Source organism: Zalophus californianus, chromosome 1 (assembly GCF_009762305.2).
Source record: "Zalophus californianus isolate mZalCal1 chromosome 1, mZalCal1.pri.v2, whole genome shotgun sequence".
Taxonomy (NCBI): Eukaryota; Metazoa; Chordata; class Mammalia; order Carnivora; family Otariidae; genus Zalophus; species Zalophus californianus.
The window spans coordinates 145,751,319-145,767,939 of NC_045595.1; the positions used below are offsets into that span (position 1 = coordinate 145,751,319).

The 16,621-nt window shown below is 41.6% G+C and overlaps 1 protein-coding gene across 3 annotated transcripts in view; it reads left to right on the forward strand.

Annotated features, from left to right (window-relative positions):
- The first annotated feature begins 1,869 nt into the window (after window positions 1–1,869).
- The window catches only part of RNF168 (ring finger protein 168), a 38,389-nt gene continuing 23,637 nt past the window's right edge, over window positions 1,870–16,621 (forward strand). Inside the window, exons 1-2 of one of the 3 annotated variants that reach the window (XM_027585517.2) lie at window positions 1,881–2,265; window positions 2,483–2,819. In XM_027585517.2, coding sequence (XP_027441318.1) covers window positions 2,519–2,819 — 301 coding nt within the window. In that variant the 5' untranslated portion in view covers window positions 1,881–2,265; window positions 2,483–2,518. Of the gene's footprint in view, window positions 2,820–16,621 lie in introns of all 3 variants that reach the window. The other 2 variants (XM_027585518.2, XM_027585519.2) reach the window with 2 other exon arrangements.

Below are 16,621 nucleotides of genomic sequence, written 5' to 3' on the forward strand. Positions count from 1 at the left end.
CAAAGAAGATATCCAGATGGCTAACAGACACATGAAAAAGTGCTCAACATCACTCGGTATCAGGGAAAGACAGATCAAAACCTCAATGAGAAACTACCACACACTGGTCAGAACAGCTAACCTTAACAAGTCAGGAAACGACAGATGTTGGCAAGGATGCGGAGAAAGGGGAACCCTCCTACACTGTTGGTGGGAATGCAAGCTGGTATAGCCACTCTGGAAAACAGTATGGAGTTTCCTCAAAAAGGTTAAAAATAGAACTACCCTACGCCCAGCAATTGCACTACTGGGTATTTACCCCAAAGATACAAATGTAGTGATCTGAAGGGGCACCTGCACCCCAATGTTTATAGCAACAATGTCCATAATAGCCAAACTATGGAAAGAGCCTAGATGTCCATCAACAGATGAATGGGTAAAGAAGATGTGGTGTATATATACAATGGAATATGTATATAATGGAGTGTTACACAGCCATCAAAAATGAAATCTTGTCATTTGCAAGGACGTGGACGGAACTAGAGGGTATTATGTTAAGCGAAATAAGTCAATCAGAGAAAGACAATTATCATATAATCTCACTGATATGTGGAATTTAAGAAACAAGGCACAGGATCATACGGGAAGAGAGGAAAAAATGAAAAAAGACGAAACCAGAGAGGGAGACAAACCATAAGAGACTCTAAATCTTAGGAAGCAAACTGTGGATTGCTGTAGGGGAGGGGGGTGGGGGAATGGGGTGGCTGGGTGATAGACACTGGGGATGGTATTTGTTGTAATGAGGACTGGGTATTATATAAGACTGATGAATCACAGACCTGTACCCTGAAACAAATAGTAAAAAAAATTAATAACATGGTTTAAAAAATAAAAATAAAGAAATGAATGGATGGAAATTAAGAGGGACACACTAATGCTTCAGCAAATCTTGACTTTAACCTGCACAGATTGTTCTCTTCCTCATTCTTGAGGCCTCCCCTCCCTTTCACTTGTTTTTCTGTAGAATCTTTTGTTCCAAGAACTGGGTGATGTAGATACTTAGTAATGAGACTTGGATGGCCCATGGCAGCGCTAGTCCTGAGACCACCTTGAAAACATAAGAAAAGTGGGGACAGCACGTACCAGATTCCTGCCGAAACTGCCCAGATCCTGTAATGCCTATGGAACCCCTCAGCCTTTTGCTCTGGGCGAGCTTGAAGTCTTGGAGGCATGAGTCTGCTGCAGCCTCCTTCGCCTGGCGAAGCAATAAACTATCTTCCTTCTTTATACCCAAGCTCTGTCTTCGCCTTACAAATTTCGGCCCCAGAACACAAAAAGTCGGTTTTGGACAACACTTAGAAGGGAAGGCAATCCTAAAACAACCTATCTCTGGGCCTCAGACTTCAGAACGGGTGTGTTAGAGAGGGCAGCGGCAGTGCATGTTAAACTGTATCAAGTTTGCCAATTCTCTGGCCACATCCCTTCTAGGAGATCAACCTAGAAGATGCTTCCTAAGAACACTAGAAAGCGACCTAAGAGGTTTGGTACAAGATAGCAGAAACAGAAAAGTAGCCTGAGGAGTAGAATTTTAAGAAGAGGGGAAAATTTTTTAAATTTCTGTTTGGTCTTTAATTTGTCTCAAGGTTTCCCTTTTTCTGCCAGGGACCAACCTCACGACACTCACGGGTTTCCGCACCGAACGACACTGCAACGCAAGGGGAGGGCCCTCCGCCGGGGAGGGAGCGGGCCGGGCCGGGGCGGGGCGGACGGCGCTCACATGACCCGGAAGTCCCGCCCTGCGGAACTTCAGCTGTGTCGGCCCTTGGGCGGTTCTCTGGGTGGGAGGGGCCGTTTGGGTGGGCAGTTGTGATGTCACTACCCCTTGTCGGGTTGCTACGGCACCACTGCTAAGATTAGGTATTTTTGGCTGACCGAAAAGAGGGGAGTGTGGGCTCAAAGCGCCGGGAAACGACTCCAGGTGCACGAAAGCTGGAACGTGGCGGCTCGCGTGCTGCCGCCACAACAACGGTAAAACGGAAGTCCTCCCGCGCAGCTCGGCGTCCGGGCGGAAACAGCGTTCTTCTCGGAGCTGAGGCCCCGAAGCTTCGGGCTTGGGCGGCCTCGGGCTTGGCTGCTGGGAGCTAAGGGAGCACCCTCAGCTGGTAAGAGGGAGGAGGGGAACTTGGCGCGTACCTCCCGCCGGGCGGGAGAGCTGGAGCGCACTGCCAGCCTTGCCGCAACGGTTGTGTTAATGCCTCGGAACAGCCTAGGTCTCCCGACGGAAAGGTTCGTTTCCTTACCCGACATTTAAACATGGATAAATACGCCGCCTTCCAGGGTAGTCCTGTTTCCCTGGATCGCAGAGCGCCTTTTTGCTTCAAGACGTTATGTGATGCTCCCAGTTTCTGAATTCTGATACGCTGCTGGGCATAATATTTAAACACAAAGGTGTTAATTTCCTTTCTTCGTAGTTGGGCCGGAAATAAGATTCTTTCTCTTGCAGGTATTGATGTTGAGTATACCTTTTTAGCATATTAAAATGGCTGTACCCCAAACCGCCATCCCCTCCTTGTCGGAATGCCAGTGCCGCATCTGTGTGGAAATCCTAATCGAGCCCATAACACTGCCTTGTAACCACACGCTCTGTAACCCATGCTTCCAATCGACTGTCGAAAAGGCGAGTTTATGCTGTCCCTTCTGTCGCCGCCGGGTCTCTTCGTGGACCCGATACCATGCCCGAAGAAATTCTCTTGTCAACATGGAACTGTGGGAATTAATCCAAAAACACTATCCAAAGGAATGCAAGCTTAGAGTTTCTGGGCAGGAATCAGAGGAAATCGGTGAGTAAAACCCAGCGTACGTGTTGTCTGAAAAATCAAAATCCTTCAAAAAGTGAATCACCACTAATCCATTTTCGAAAAGGATAAAAAGCCGATTAATATTTGTCTAAATTTTTCTCTGGGATTTGGGTTTTATGGGCCCCAAAATGTGGATTGAGGTCTATGGTAACATTTTGTTCATTGTTAGAATGCCCAGACTGTGTTCAGTTGTTTGTTGGGTTGAAAATGACGACAAAGAAACAAACCCAGAAGAATGGCCCACATAGAGCCTTCAGTCATGTGAAAGTTATATAAATATTCACAGATGAGCAGTAGTCAGTAGAGCAACCGCAGAAGTACAAAAAGTACTGGATTCCTGTATTACTATTTCTTTTACTTTCAGTTTTTTTTTTTAAGATTTTATTTATTTATTTACACACACACACACACACAGAGCACAGGCAGAGGCAGGCTCCCCGCAGAGCAGGGGGAGCCTGATGTGGGACTTGATCCCAGGACCCCGGGATCATGACCCGAGCCGAAGGCAGTTGCTTATCCAACTGAGCCATCCAGAAGCCCCAGTTATTTCCTTAACTTACTTGATTACAGCAATACATCTCCATTCATTTAATTCTTCCGTTAAGCATGCAGTGAACCTCAACTAGCTTTTAGTAGCCAGTTCCATCTAGTTCAGTTATTATTTAAAGCCCTCCACCCTGTAGACTAAACAGCTCTTCACTGTGCCCCATACTGAACACTTGACTCTAGCACACTTAATGTGATCAATAAGCCACGCAGTGTTTCTTGTCTAGGCTTTGAAAATGGTGCCTGTGCTCTGGTGTACTTGCCTTTTTTTGGGAATTACTTTTATGTGGTAAATATATATAACATATTTGCCATTTTAATGATGTTTTCAGCAGTAGTTACACTTTATTAAAACTGCTTTGTTGATATCTGCACATAGAATTGATACATTTAAAGTGTATAGTTCACTGGTTTTGGTATTTCACATGATTAGTTTTTCAGAATTGTAAAATATATATAGCATAAAATTTTTTTTTTAAGATTTATTTATTTGACAGAAATAGCAAGAGCATGAACACAAGCAGGGGGAGTGGGAGAATGAGAAGCAGGCTTCCAGCTGAGCAGGGAGCCCGGTGTGGGGCTCGATTCCAGGACCCCGGGATCATGACCCGAGCCGAAGGCAGATGCCCAATGACTGAGCCATCCAGGCGCTCTTATATAGCATAAAATTTGCCATTTTAACCTTTTTTTTTTTAAAGATTTTATTTATTTGAGAGAGAGAATGAGAGACAGCGCGAGAGGGAAGAGAGTCAGAGGGAAAAGCAGAGCCCCCCCCCCCCCCCCCCCCCCCCCGCCCTCGCTGAGCAGGGAGCCGGATGTGGGACTTGATCCTGGGATTCCAGGATCATGACCTGACCTGAGCCGAAGGCAGTCGCTTAACCAACTGAGCCACCCAGGCGCCCCCATTTTAACCTTTTGAGTGCACAATTCAGTGGCAGTAATTATATTCACAATGTACAACCATCATCATTATGTTTCCAAAACTTTTTTTTTTATTTACTTGAGAGAACATGCACGGGGGGGTGGGGGGGGGTGGCCCGTGGGGGGGGCGGGGGGGGGAAGCAGGGTCCTTGCTGAGCAGGGATCCTGGTGCAGGACTCCATCCCAGGACCTTGGGATCATGACCTGAGCCAAAGGCAGACACTTAACCAACTGAGTCACCCAGGTGCCCCTCCAAAACTTTTTCATCACCCTGAATTCTTTAACCATTAGGCAGTGACTCTCCATTTTTCTCCCTTCCCATCCTTTCTTCCCAAGTGTCTATCGACTTTGTGTCTATGAAATTCCTTGTTCCAGATATTTCATACAAGTGTATTCATACATTATGTGACCTGTTGTGTCTGACTTCTTTCAGTTGATGTTTCCAAGGTTATACACAGTTGTAGCATGTATTAGTACTTCATTCCCTTGTAGAGCTGAATAATGTTTTATTTTATGGATTGTATTATATTTTGTTTTTATCTTCATTGACGGACATTTGAGTTGTTTACAGCTTTTGGCTGTTTGAATAGTGCTGATATAAATATTCATGTATAATAAGTATTTGAACATTTCCTGTTCTTTTGTGTATTACCTAGGAGTGGAAGTGCTGGATCATATGGTAATTCTTTTTTTTTTTTTTTAATAAAGGTAGAAAGGATACTTTAAAAGATTTTATTTATTTGTCAGAGCATAAGCAGGGAGAGCTGCAGGCAGAGCAGGCAGAGGGAGAAGCAGCTGAGCAAGGAGCCCAGTGCAGGACTCAATCCCAGGAGTCTGGGATCATGACCTGAGCTGAAGGCAGATGCTTAACCGACTGAGCTACCTAGGCATTCCTCATATGGTAATTCTATGTTTAACTTTTCGAGGAACTGCCAGACTTTTCCATGGGGCTGTGCCATTCTGCATTCCCACCTGCAATGTATAATGGTTCCAGTTTCTCCACATCCTCACCAACACTTATGTTCTGTTTTTTTGGTGTTTTTATTTTTATTTTTTTGAAATAGCCATCCTAGTAGGTATGAAGTGGTATCTTAGTATCTGTGTCTTTTTTATTTATTTATTTATTATTTTTTATTTATTTTTTTACTGTCTCGGTCTTTTTAATTGTGGTAGAGTATGCAACACAAAATTTGCCATTTCCACTGTTTTTAAGTGTACAGTTCAGTGGCATTAAGTACAGTCACACAGGTGTACAATCATGACCACCATCCTTCACCAGAACTCTTCATTTTCCCAAACTGAAACTCCATACCCATTAAATAGTAACTCTCCAGTTCCTTCTCCCTCCAGCCCTTTTAACCACCGTTTTACTTCCAGTTTCTATGAATTTGACCACTTTAGGTATCTCATATAAGTAGAATCATAGTATTTGTCCTTTTGTATCTGGCTTATTTCACTTAGATGACTTTAAGGTTCATCCATATTGTAGCATGTGTTAGAATTTCATTCCTTTCTGGGGCGCCTGGGTGGCTCAGTTGGTTAAACATCCAGCCCTTGATCTCAGCTTAGGTCTTGATATCAGGCTCATGAGTTCAAGCCCCTCGTTGGGCTCCATGCCCAGCATGGTGCCTACTTAAAATTTTTTTTCGTTCTTTTCTATTGCAGAATAATATTCCATTGAATGTATTTACCACATTTTGTTTATTTATCAGTGGACACTTGGGTTACTTTACCTTCTGGCTGTTGTGAATAATGCTGCTGTGAACAGTGGTGTACAAGCCTTTTTTTGAGTTCCTGTTTTCAACTTCTTTGAGTATGTACCCAGAAGGGAATTGCTGGATCATATGCTAATTCTATGGGGATTTTTTTGAGGGACTGCCTTACTCTTTTTCCATAGCAGGTGTACTCTTACATTACCACCAGCAATGTGCAAGGACTCCATTCTTCCATATCCTTGTCAGCACTTGTTACTTTCTTACTTTCTGGGTTTTGCTTTATTTTGTTTTTTTTAAATGGAGCCATCCTAATAGGTATGAGATGCTATCTCATTGTGGTTTTGATTTGTATTTCTCTAATGACTAATGATGTTGAACATCTTTGCATGTGTTTTTTTGCCATATGTATATTTTCTTTGGAGAAATGTTTATTCAAGTCTTTTTTTGCTTATTTTTTAATTGGGTTATTTGGTTTTTTGTTACTGTTGAGTTGTTGGTGTTCTTTATATATTCTAGATGTTAACTCCTTATCAGATATGATTTGCAAATATTTTCTCCCATACCATAGGTAGACAATTCCTCTGCTGATTGTGTCCTTTGATGCACAGTAGTTTTTAAGTTTGATGTAGTCCTATTTGTCTATTTTTGCTTTTGTTGCTTGTGGTTTTGGTGTCATATGCAAATCTTTGCTAAATTTCAATGTCATGAAGCTTTTTTCCTGTTTTCTTCTAGGAACTTTATATGTCTTATATTTAGGTCTTCAATTCATTTTGAGTTAATTTTTTAAATATGGTATGGGGTAAGTGTCCAACTTCATTTTTTTACATGTAGATAGCCAGTTTTCCCAGTGCCATTTGTTGATAAAATGGCTGTTTTAAAGTTTTTAGGTAGTAAATCTGATGTCTGGACCTCCTCAAAAATGGTTTCTATTAATTTATTTTGTTCCTTTGAATTGTCCATACTTTTTCTTTGTATGCTTTGTGATTTTTTTTTTTTGAGAAAATTGGACATTTGACTGTTACAGTGTGGTGATACTGTTAAGTCAGTCTTCCCTTTCCCCTGAATTTACCTTTTTTTTTCTTAAAGATTTAATTTATTTATTTGTCAGAGAGAGAGCACACACAAGCGGGGGGAACGGCAGGCAGAGGGAGAAGCAGGCTCCCCACTGAGCAAGGAGCCCAATGTGGGGCTCCATCCCAGGATCCTGGGATCGTGACCTGAGCCGAAGGCAGACACTTAAGCAACTGAGCCACCCAGGCATCCCAGTTTACCTTTTTTTTTTTGATTGTTGAAGGCTGTAATTGTCCATTTGTTTACTAACTCCCAAACTGTTTTTGCAAAGACTATTGCCTTGTTGTATGTGGTCATCTGTGTCTCTGTGCCTTAGCTTGTTTTCAGTTAGCGTTTTGACAGATTTCCTTGCATGTCAGGAGCTAAAAAAAAAAAACAACAAAAAGAAACAATAAAGCACCTTTTTGTCTTGGAACATTGGTTCAGTGCGGAGGCAGTCCTTCAGTCCTTAGCCAGACTTGCACTGAGCCTAGGGAATCAGCCCAAGGTGAAAGTTTAAGGGTCTTGTGTGTTTTTGGAGCATGTGTCTTGCCCTGGGTATGCTCCACCCCGTCCAGAACCAATGTCCCATTCTCAGAATGTAGATATCCTTCAAGACTGCCACTACACTGAGGAGGAGGTAGGGCAAGAAGAAAAATGCCACAGAACTTTCCTACTATTTTGAAGTTGCCTTTTTCTTGATTCACTATTTTCTGGGTTGCTGTAAACCTTTCTTTTCCAGAGTTCTGACGATGTTGGCTCTGATAGTTTCTACCTGGTTTTTCTTATTTCTATGGAGGGATGAGAGCTTGGAGCTGCCTGCCCTGCCATTTTGCTGACAGCACTCCATCAGCCTTCTCTTAAGTGCTTATCACTAAAATTTGTGTTATTTTCTCTTTTTTTAAGTAAAGATTTAATTTATTTATTTGAGAGAGAGAGGGGAAAAAAAACCATGAGAGTAGGGGAAGGGCAGAAGGAGAGGAAGAAGCGGGCTCCATCCCAGGATCCTGAGATTATGACCTGAGTAAAGGCAGACACTTAATCAACTGAGCCACCCAGGTGCCCAAACTGGTGTTATGCTTGGACTTCTCCACATTCTGTTCTAAATAAACCTATTTTCTTTGCGGGAGATCTTTGGAGCTCTCAGTTCTTACGGTCTGCCTCTTTCCCTGGGCAAAATCTGAGTCAGTGCTCTAGACCTAGAGGCAAAGACAATGGCTGGCTTCTCTCTTTATGAACAGGACAGTAGCCTGGCATAGTAGCCTCCAGGCTTCTTGGCTTGCCTGCCCTAGAAACTTTGCCCTATGAATGAGCTGTGATGAGGGCAATGGGGCCCTAGTATTCTCTACCTGCTATGCCTAGGGTAACGCTTCCTTTCTGTGCATATGAAGTGGATGGAGGAAGGGAGCCCACAGTCTCTCAGGTCCACTTACCTGGAATTCAGCCTCTGCAACAGTGAGCTGGAAGGGATAAGACATGCTGGCAGTTTGTTCCTCCCAGAGGGATGCCATAGCCCTATACCAGGAGCTGGGGAGACATGGAGCCCTGGCTTGGCCACCCCACTTGGAGTGGAGCCTCCGTCTTGTTTAGCTTGGTAGTGGGGGGGGAAGGTTGTGGCTCAAGTGCCAAGGATTCTTATTTTTCTTACGAGATTTAGTAAATTTTGGGGGAAATATTTCTTCATTTGCTGTATGTTCCTAGGACAGTTTCCAGGGATTTTTATATGACCAGTTATTTATACCTTTCTCCAGTTGTAGTTGTTTTGTTGAAGAACTGGTCTACAGGTCTCCTCACTTTAGTGTTTTGGATGTTAGTTCTCCTTGCTTTGTTTTTCATATAAATTGTATTTAAGTATAACATACATACAGCAGTGTACAAATCAGGGACTCCTGGGTGGCTCAGTCAGTTAAGTGTCCAGCTCTTGATTTCGGCTCAGATGATGATCTCAGGGTTGTGAGATGGAGCCTTGGGATTCTCCCTCTGCCCCTCCCTCCCCTGCCCAAGTGCATGTGCACATGCTCGAGCACGCTCTTTCTCCCCACCTCCTCTCCCTCTTTTAAAAAAAAAAAGTATACAAATCATAAATCTGTAGTTCAGTGAATTTTTGAAGTGAAAGTGTCTATATAACCAGCATTTTTTTTTTTAAGACTTTATTTATTTACTTGGCAGAGAGAGACAGACAGCGAGAGAGGTAACACAAGCAGGGGAAGTGGGAGAGGGAGAAGCAGGCTTCCTGCTGAGCAGGGAGCCCGATGTGGGGCTCGATCCCAGGACCCTGGGATCATGACCTGAGCCGAAGGCAGTCACTTAACCAACTGAGCCACCCAGGCGCCCCTATAACCAGCATTCAGGTCAAGACCCAGAACTTTACCACAATGCCTAAGTTCTCCTTGTGGTCCGGTTTCTAGTCACACCGGTAACTACTGTTCTGACTTGTAACACCAGAGATTGCTTTTACCTGTTCTGAACCTTTTAAAAAATGGAATCTTGTATCTTGTGTCTGGCTTCTTTAGCTCACCATTATATTGGGAGATTGATCCATGATATATATGATGCAGTTTGTTTTCATTGCTGTATAGTACTATGTTGTGTGGATATTAAATAGTGAAAGCAATGAAAAATTTTATGTCCGTTGTTATTGGGCATTTTGGGCTGTTATGGATAGTGCTGTAGCATTTTTATACTTGTATTTTGGTGAACATATGTCTTCATTTCTGTTGGATATATTCATATATCTAAGTGTGGAATTTGGGGGTCACAGTATGAATAAAAAGTTAAATCCTGGGACTCCTGGGTGGCTCAATACGTTAAGTGTCTGCCTTCGGCTCAGGTCATGATCCCAGGGTCCTGGTTTCGAGTCCCACGTCAGGCTCCCTGCTCTGCGGGAAGCCTGCTTCTCCCTCTGCCTGCCACTCCCCCTGCTTGTGTGTGCTCTCTCTCTCTGACAAATAAATAAAATCTTTAAAAAAAAAAGTTAAATCCTTTCCTGTGCTAGATGAGAGTCCATCCTTTGATTAAATCTCTAGTTTTATTTCCCCCAAAACCTGAGGGTAAGAATGTTAATGATATTACTAGGCAACATTGTTCAATGGGAAATATGATCCCCAACTGACAAATTGCCCCTCTATTGGAAGGAATTATAAATACTGATTGGGATATTGTGCTTTATGCTCCTCTGAGCATAGTGACCATTGTAACTGAGCATGTTCCTTGTGGGGAACCTGTGCCTTTATTGTTGCTGTAAGAAATGTTGGTTGTTGTGGAGCAAGAATTATCTGGCTTCCTTGCTCTCATGCTGTTAGATTAATGCCAAATGTGGTCCTGTGGTCATTTTCTGAGTTTAAATGTTTAGTATAGCCTAAGACTACCCCATGGTGGGTGTTACAGGTAGGGTAAGCCTTAGGAGATCTTGCCAAACAGTTTTCCAAAGTGGTTTTACCAATTTATACTCATACCACTAGTGTATGAGAGTTGTAGCTGAACCATATTCTGCCAACACTTGGTTTTACTTTCTTTCTTTTTTTTTTTTTAAGAAATTTTGGTAGTATATTTTTTTCAGCATTTTATTATGAAAAAAATTTTTGAAAAATGTTAAACATACAGAAAAGTTGAAAGAATTTTTTTTAAAAGGATGTTGCAGTCTTTTTTTTTTTTTAATGATTTTATTTATTCATGAGCGACAGAGGTGGAGAGAGAGAGAGAGAGAGAGAGAGAGAAGCAGAGGGAGAAGCAGGCTCCCAAGGAGCAGGGAGCCCGATGCGGGACTCGATCCCAGGACCCTGGGATCATGACCTGAGCCGAAGGCAGACGCTTAACCATCTGAGCCACCCAGGCGCCCAAGTTGAAAGAATTTTATAGTGAACTCTCATATGCCCATAACCAGATGTGACAGTATTTTATTTTTATTTTTATTTATTTATTTTTAAAGATTTTATTTAGTTATTTGTCAGAGAGAGAGTGAGAGAGAGCACAAGCAGGGGAAGCAGCAGGCAGAGCAGGCAGAGGGAGAAGCAGGACCCTGGGATCTTGACCTGAGCTGAAGGCAGATGCTTAGCTGACCGAGCCACCCAGGTATCCTGACAGTGTTTTCCTTTTTTCTTTTTTCTTTTCTTTTCTTTCCTTTTATCTTCTCTCCCCTCCTCTCCCCTCCTCTCTTATCTTCTTTTCCTTATTTTATTTTTAAAATTTTATTTATTTACTTATTTATTTGAAAGAGAGAGAGAGGGAGCCCAAGCAGAGGGAGAGGGAGAAGCAGGCTCCCCGCTGAGCAGTGAGCCTGATGTGGGGTTCAGTCCCAGAGTCCTGGGATCATGGCATGAGCCAAAGGCAGACACTTAACTGAGTGAGCCACCCAGGCATCCCGTTGACGGTATTTTTTTTTTTAAAGATTTTATTTATTTATTTGACACAGAGAGACACAACGAGAGAGGGAACACAAGCAGGGGGAGTGGGAGAGGGAGAAGCAGGCTTCCCACGGAGCAGAGAGCCCAATGTGGGGCTCGATCTCAGGACCCTGGGATCATGACCTGAGCCGAAGGCAGTCGCTTAACGACTGAGCCACCCAGGCACCCCGCCCCGTGACAGTATTTTATATTTGCTGTGTCACAGATCTTTCATCTGTCCATCTGTCAGTCTATCTTATTTTTTCATTTATTTCACTTTCCCTTAAATAATGTAAGTACACATATTATGAGGGATCAATGTTAGCTTATAACTCTTGTTTTAATGTAAATTTACATACAGTGAAATGCACAAATCTTAATTGTACCTTCACTGAGTGTTCACATTTCTTTAACCTTTTGTAACATGAACCCTTATAAAAATAAAGAATATTACCATCACCCTTGAAGGTACCCTCAATCCTTTCCAGTTAATCTCTACCCCTACCCTCCATAAGTTGACCAGTGTTTCTATTTTTTCCCACCATAGATTCATTTTGCCTTTTCCAGAATTTCATATACATGGAATTCTATTAGTTTACTAGGGTTGACATAACAAAGTACCACAAACTAGGTGGCTTAACAGAAATTTATTTTCCCACAATTCTGGAGGCTAGAAGCCCAAAATCAACGTGTTAGCAGGGACGTGTTCTCTTAAAGGCTGTAGAGGAGAATCTGTTCCATGCTTCCTTCCTTCCTTCCTTCCTTGCTTCCTTCATTTCTTCCTTCCTTCCTTCCTTCTTCTCTTCTCTTCTCTTCTTTCATGACTTTCTCTTAGCTCATGGGTGTTGCTGATAGTTCATGGTATTCCTTGGCTTGCAGCTGCATAACTCCAATCTCTGCCTCCGTAGTCACACGGCATTCTCCCTCTGTGTTTGTCTCTATGTGACTGTCTCAACTCTGTATCTCTCTCCTTTTTTATAAGGACACCATTAATACTGCATTTAAGGGCCTACCCTACTCCAATGTGAAGTCCGTTATGTCCACAACAACCATTTCCCAGTAAGGTCCCATTTTTAGTACAGGTATTAGGACTTCAATGTATCTTTTTGGGGGACACAATTCAATCTATAATAGTAATCATGCAGTGTATATCTTTAGTGTAAGATTCTTTTACTTAGTATAGTGTTTTGAGATTCATCTTGTGGGTATTAGTATTTTATTTCTTTTTATTTTTAAGTATCATCTTACTGGTTGACTATATTATACTTTGTTGGCAGTTCTCCACTTCATGGTGTCTCAGCTGTTTCCAGGTTTGGGCTAACAGGAATAAAGTTGCTGTGAAGATTCTTGTAATAGTTTTTTGTTTTTGTTTTGTTTTTTTGTGGTCATGTGTTTTCATTTTTCTCTTGGGCAAATACTTAGGAGTAGAATTGCTCGGAGTAGATATATGCTTGGTTGTATAAGAAACTATGTACTATCATTTTCCCAAATAGTTGTATTATATTCTAATCCCAGCAACAATGTTTGCAAATTCTGGTTTCTGCACATCTGTCTTAGTTTGGGCTGCTGTAACAAAGTATATAGACTGGGTGGCTTTAACATAGAAATTTATTTTTTCATAGTTCTGGCGGCTGGGAAGTCTAAGATCAAGATGCTGTCTGACTTATTCTTTGTGGATGCCCTCTTCCTGGTTATGTCTTCACCTGGTGGAAAGCTGGCTCACTCTCTGGCCTCTTGTAAAGGCACTAAAACTTAGGTCAGGAGGGCTCTCTACCCTTCTGACCTAATTATCTCCCAAAGCTTCACCTCCAAATACTATAGGGTTAGATTAGGGTTTCAACATAGAATTTGTCAGGGGGACACCTTCAGTTCATTTACAACATGCTCACCAACATTTGTGTTACCTATTTAATTTTAACTGTTCTGATTGATTTGTAGTCCAATCTCATTGTACTTTTAATTTGCATTTCCTGGTGACTGATGATGTTGAATCATTTATATATCTTCCATTATGAAGTGTCTGAATCTTTTGCTTTTTGAGTTATCTCTGTGTGTTATTATTTTTTAAAGATTTTATTTATTTATTGTGCTTATTTTCTTAATGGTGTCTTGATGAGCTGAAAATATTTTTCAAGATCTTTTTTTTTTCTTTAAGTAATCTCTACACCCAACATGGGGCTCAAACTCACAGCCTCAGGATCAAGAGTCTCATGCTCCACTGACTGAGCCAGCCAGGTAGTCTCTTGAGCTGATATTTTTATTTTTTGTTTTATTTATTTATTTTTAAAGATTTTATTTATTTATTTGGCAGAGAGAGACACAGCGAGAGAGGGAACACAAGTAGGGGGGTGGGAGAGGGAGAAGCAGGCTTCCCGCCAAAGCAGGGAGCCCGATGTGGGGCTCTATCCCAGGCAGATGCTTAACGACTGAGCCACCCAGGCGCCCTGAGCTAAAATTTTTAATTTTCATGAAGTCTAATTAATAATTAATTTCATGAAGTCTAATTAATAAACTTTTCCTTTTATGGTTATTACTTTCTGTGTCCTAAAAAACTTTATCTTCTGTAATAATATTAAAATATTTCTGGGGCACCTGGGGGCTCAGTCAGTTAAGCATCCAGCTCTTGGTTTTGGCTCAGGTCATGATCTCATGGGTCATAGGATTGGGCCCCACATCAGGCTCTGGGCTCAGCAGGGAGTCTGCTTGGGATTCTTTCTCCCTCTTCCCATCCCCTACCCCCCCGCCCTGCACACACCTGCACTCTCTCTCTTTCGAGTAAATAAATCTTTGAAAAAAGTATTTCTACGTTTTTTTCTAAAAGCTTTATAAAGTTTTAGCTTTCGTTTACGTTTATGGTCCACTTCAAATTTTTTGAATATTGTATGAGATAGGGGTTGAGGTTAATTTTTTCCTATATGAATATCACTTATTCCTGTACCTTTATTGAAATGGCTTTTCTTATACAGTGTGGGTCTATTCTATTCCATTGATTTGTTGATTTTAATGTTAAAATCACACTGTTGATTGCTGTGGCTTTATAGAAAGCCTTGAAGTCACATAGTAATAGCTCTCCAACTTTATTATTATTTTTCATGTTTGTTTTGGGTATTCTAGGTCCTTTCTATTTTCATGTAGATTTTTTTCATCAACCTGTCATTTTCTAGCAAAAGCATAGTAGGGGTTGATTTGGGTTGTGTTGAATCTTTAGATCAATTTGGGGAAAATTGACATTGTAACAACATAGAACCTTTGTACCTGTGAAAATAGGCTCTCTCTCCATTCATTTAGGTCTTCAATTTCTCTCAGTAATATTTTATAGTTTTTTGGTAAGGACCAGTTACACGTTGTTAAATGTTGAATTGTGCTTTCTTAAAAAGATATGTTGAAGTCTAGCCTCTAATGCTTCAGACCATATTTGGAAATAGGATCTTTACAGAGGTAGTCAAGTTTAGGTCATTAGCATTGTGGGCCCTAATCCATTACGACTGGTGTCCTCATTAAAAGGGGAAATTTGAGGGGCGCCTGGGTGGCTCAGTTATTGGGCGTCTACCTTCAGCTCGGGTCGTGGCCCTGGGGTCCTGGGATCAGGCCCCGCGTTGGGCTCCCTGCTCAGCGGGAACCCTGCTTCTCCCTCTCCCACTTCCCTTGCTTGTGTTCCCGCTCCCACTGTCTCTCTCTCTCTGTCAAATAAATAAAATCTTTAAAAAAAAGGAGGGGGCATATGAACAGAGACAGACACACACAGAAGGAGGATGATATGAAAACCCACAGTGGGAACACTGTGTGAAGACAGAGGGTTTGAGTGATTCATCTATAAGCCAATGAATACCAAAGATTGCTGGTAAATCACCAGAAACTAAGAAGAATCAAGGAACCCTACAGGTTTTAGGGGAAGATTAGATGAACAAATTTAATTGGGAGAAGAAAACTTTATTTCCATGATGATGCAAGCAGAGTCAAATTGAATGATAAAAGTAATTTTATAAACGACTTAATTGTTCAAGTTAGGTTTATTGTGATTTTTGGTTTTGGTCCAGTTTTGAACATTCAGTTCTTTGATTAACTTGGATTTTTCTTTCAGAATAAAAGAGTATGAGGATAAAATTCCTTTAATGAATCTTGGCTGCTCAGGAAGAACACTCACTATAAGACAGCAATATTAAGTACAGTGGGAAAATTTAATTTAATTCTCTATTGATTTATGTATTTGCAAATAACTCCTCCCAGTTTGTTGTTTGTTTTTAATTTTGTGATGTTTGATATCATATAGGAGTATTAAAAAACAAAATTTAGGGACGCCTGGGTGGCTCAGTCAGTTAAGCGTCTGCCTTCGGCCCAGGTCATGATCCCGGGGTCCTGGGATCTAGTCCCACATAGGGCTCCCTGCTTAGCGGGGAGCCTGCTTCTCCCTCTGCCTGCTTCTCCTTCTCGCTAACAAATAAATAAATAATAAAAAGAAACTTGGAAACAAATCTGTAAAGAAAATAAACAAAATTTAACCAAGTAAATTTGAAGACGTAATTGACTTCATTGAACGATTCATGAATTGGGCAGCATCTCACCCAGCAAGCAGTAGAGGGCTCCTCTGAGCTGCAGGGAAGGAAAGGCAGAGAAGAGCCATTTAAAAAATAATGGGGTGCCTGGGTGGCTCAGTTGGTTGAGTGTCTGGCTCATGATTTTGAATCTGGTCACGATCTTAGGGTTGTGGGATCGAGCCCCACATCAGGCTTGGCACTCAGCGTTGAGTCGGCTTGAGATTCTGCTTGAGATTCCCTCTGAACCTCTCCCCCACACCCACTCTCTCTCACTCTTAAATAAAAACAAATAAATATTTAAAATAAATTAAAAACAAATATTTAAAAATATTTAAAGCATAAAAACAAATAATAATTTATTAGCAAGGAATGCAGTGTTTAGGCAAGGTCGCCCTCCTAAGGGGCCTCTCAGGATTGCCTACAGGAAATATCAGTTTGGGTGGTTAAAGGTTACATTTGAGGGGGTTGAAGCTGAAGTTAGGTTAGATATTAAATCTTGGTTTACTGTTATGGGACCTTAACTGTCTCCATTATAGCCCTGTGGTTTTCTTTTTTCTTTTCTTTTTTAATGTTTATTCCAAAGCCATTTTAAATCTTTAAGTAAAAACCCAGTGTTGCCACCCAAAACATTAACT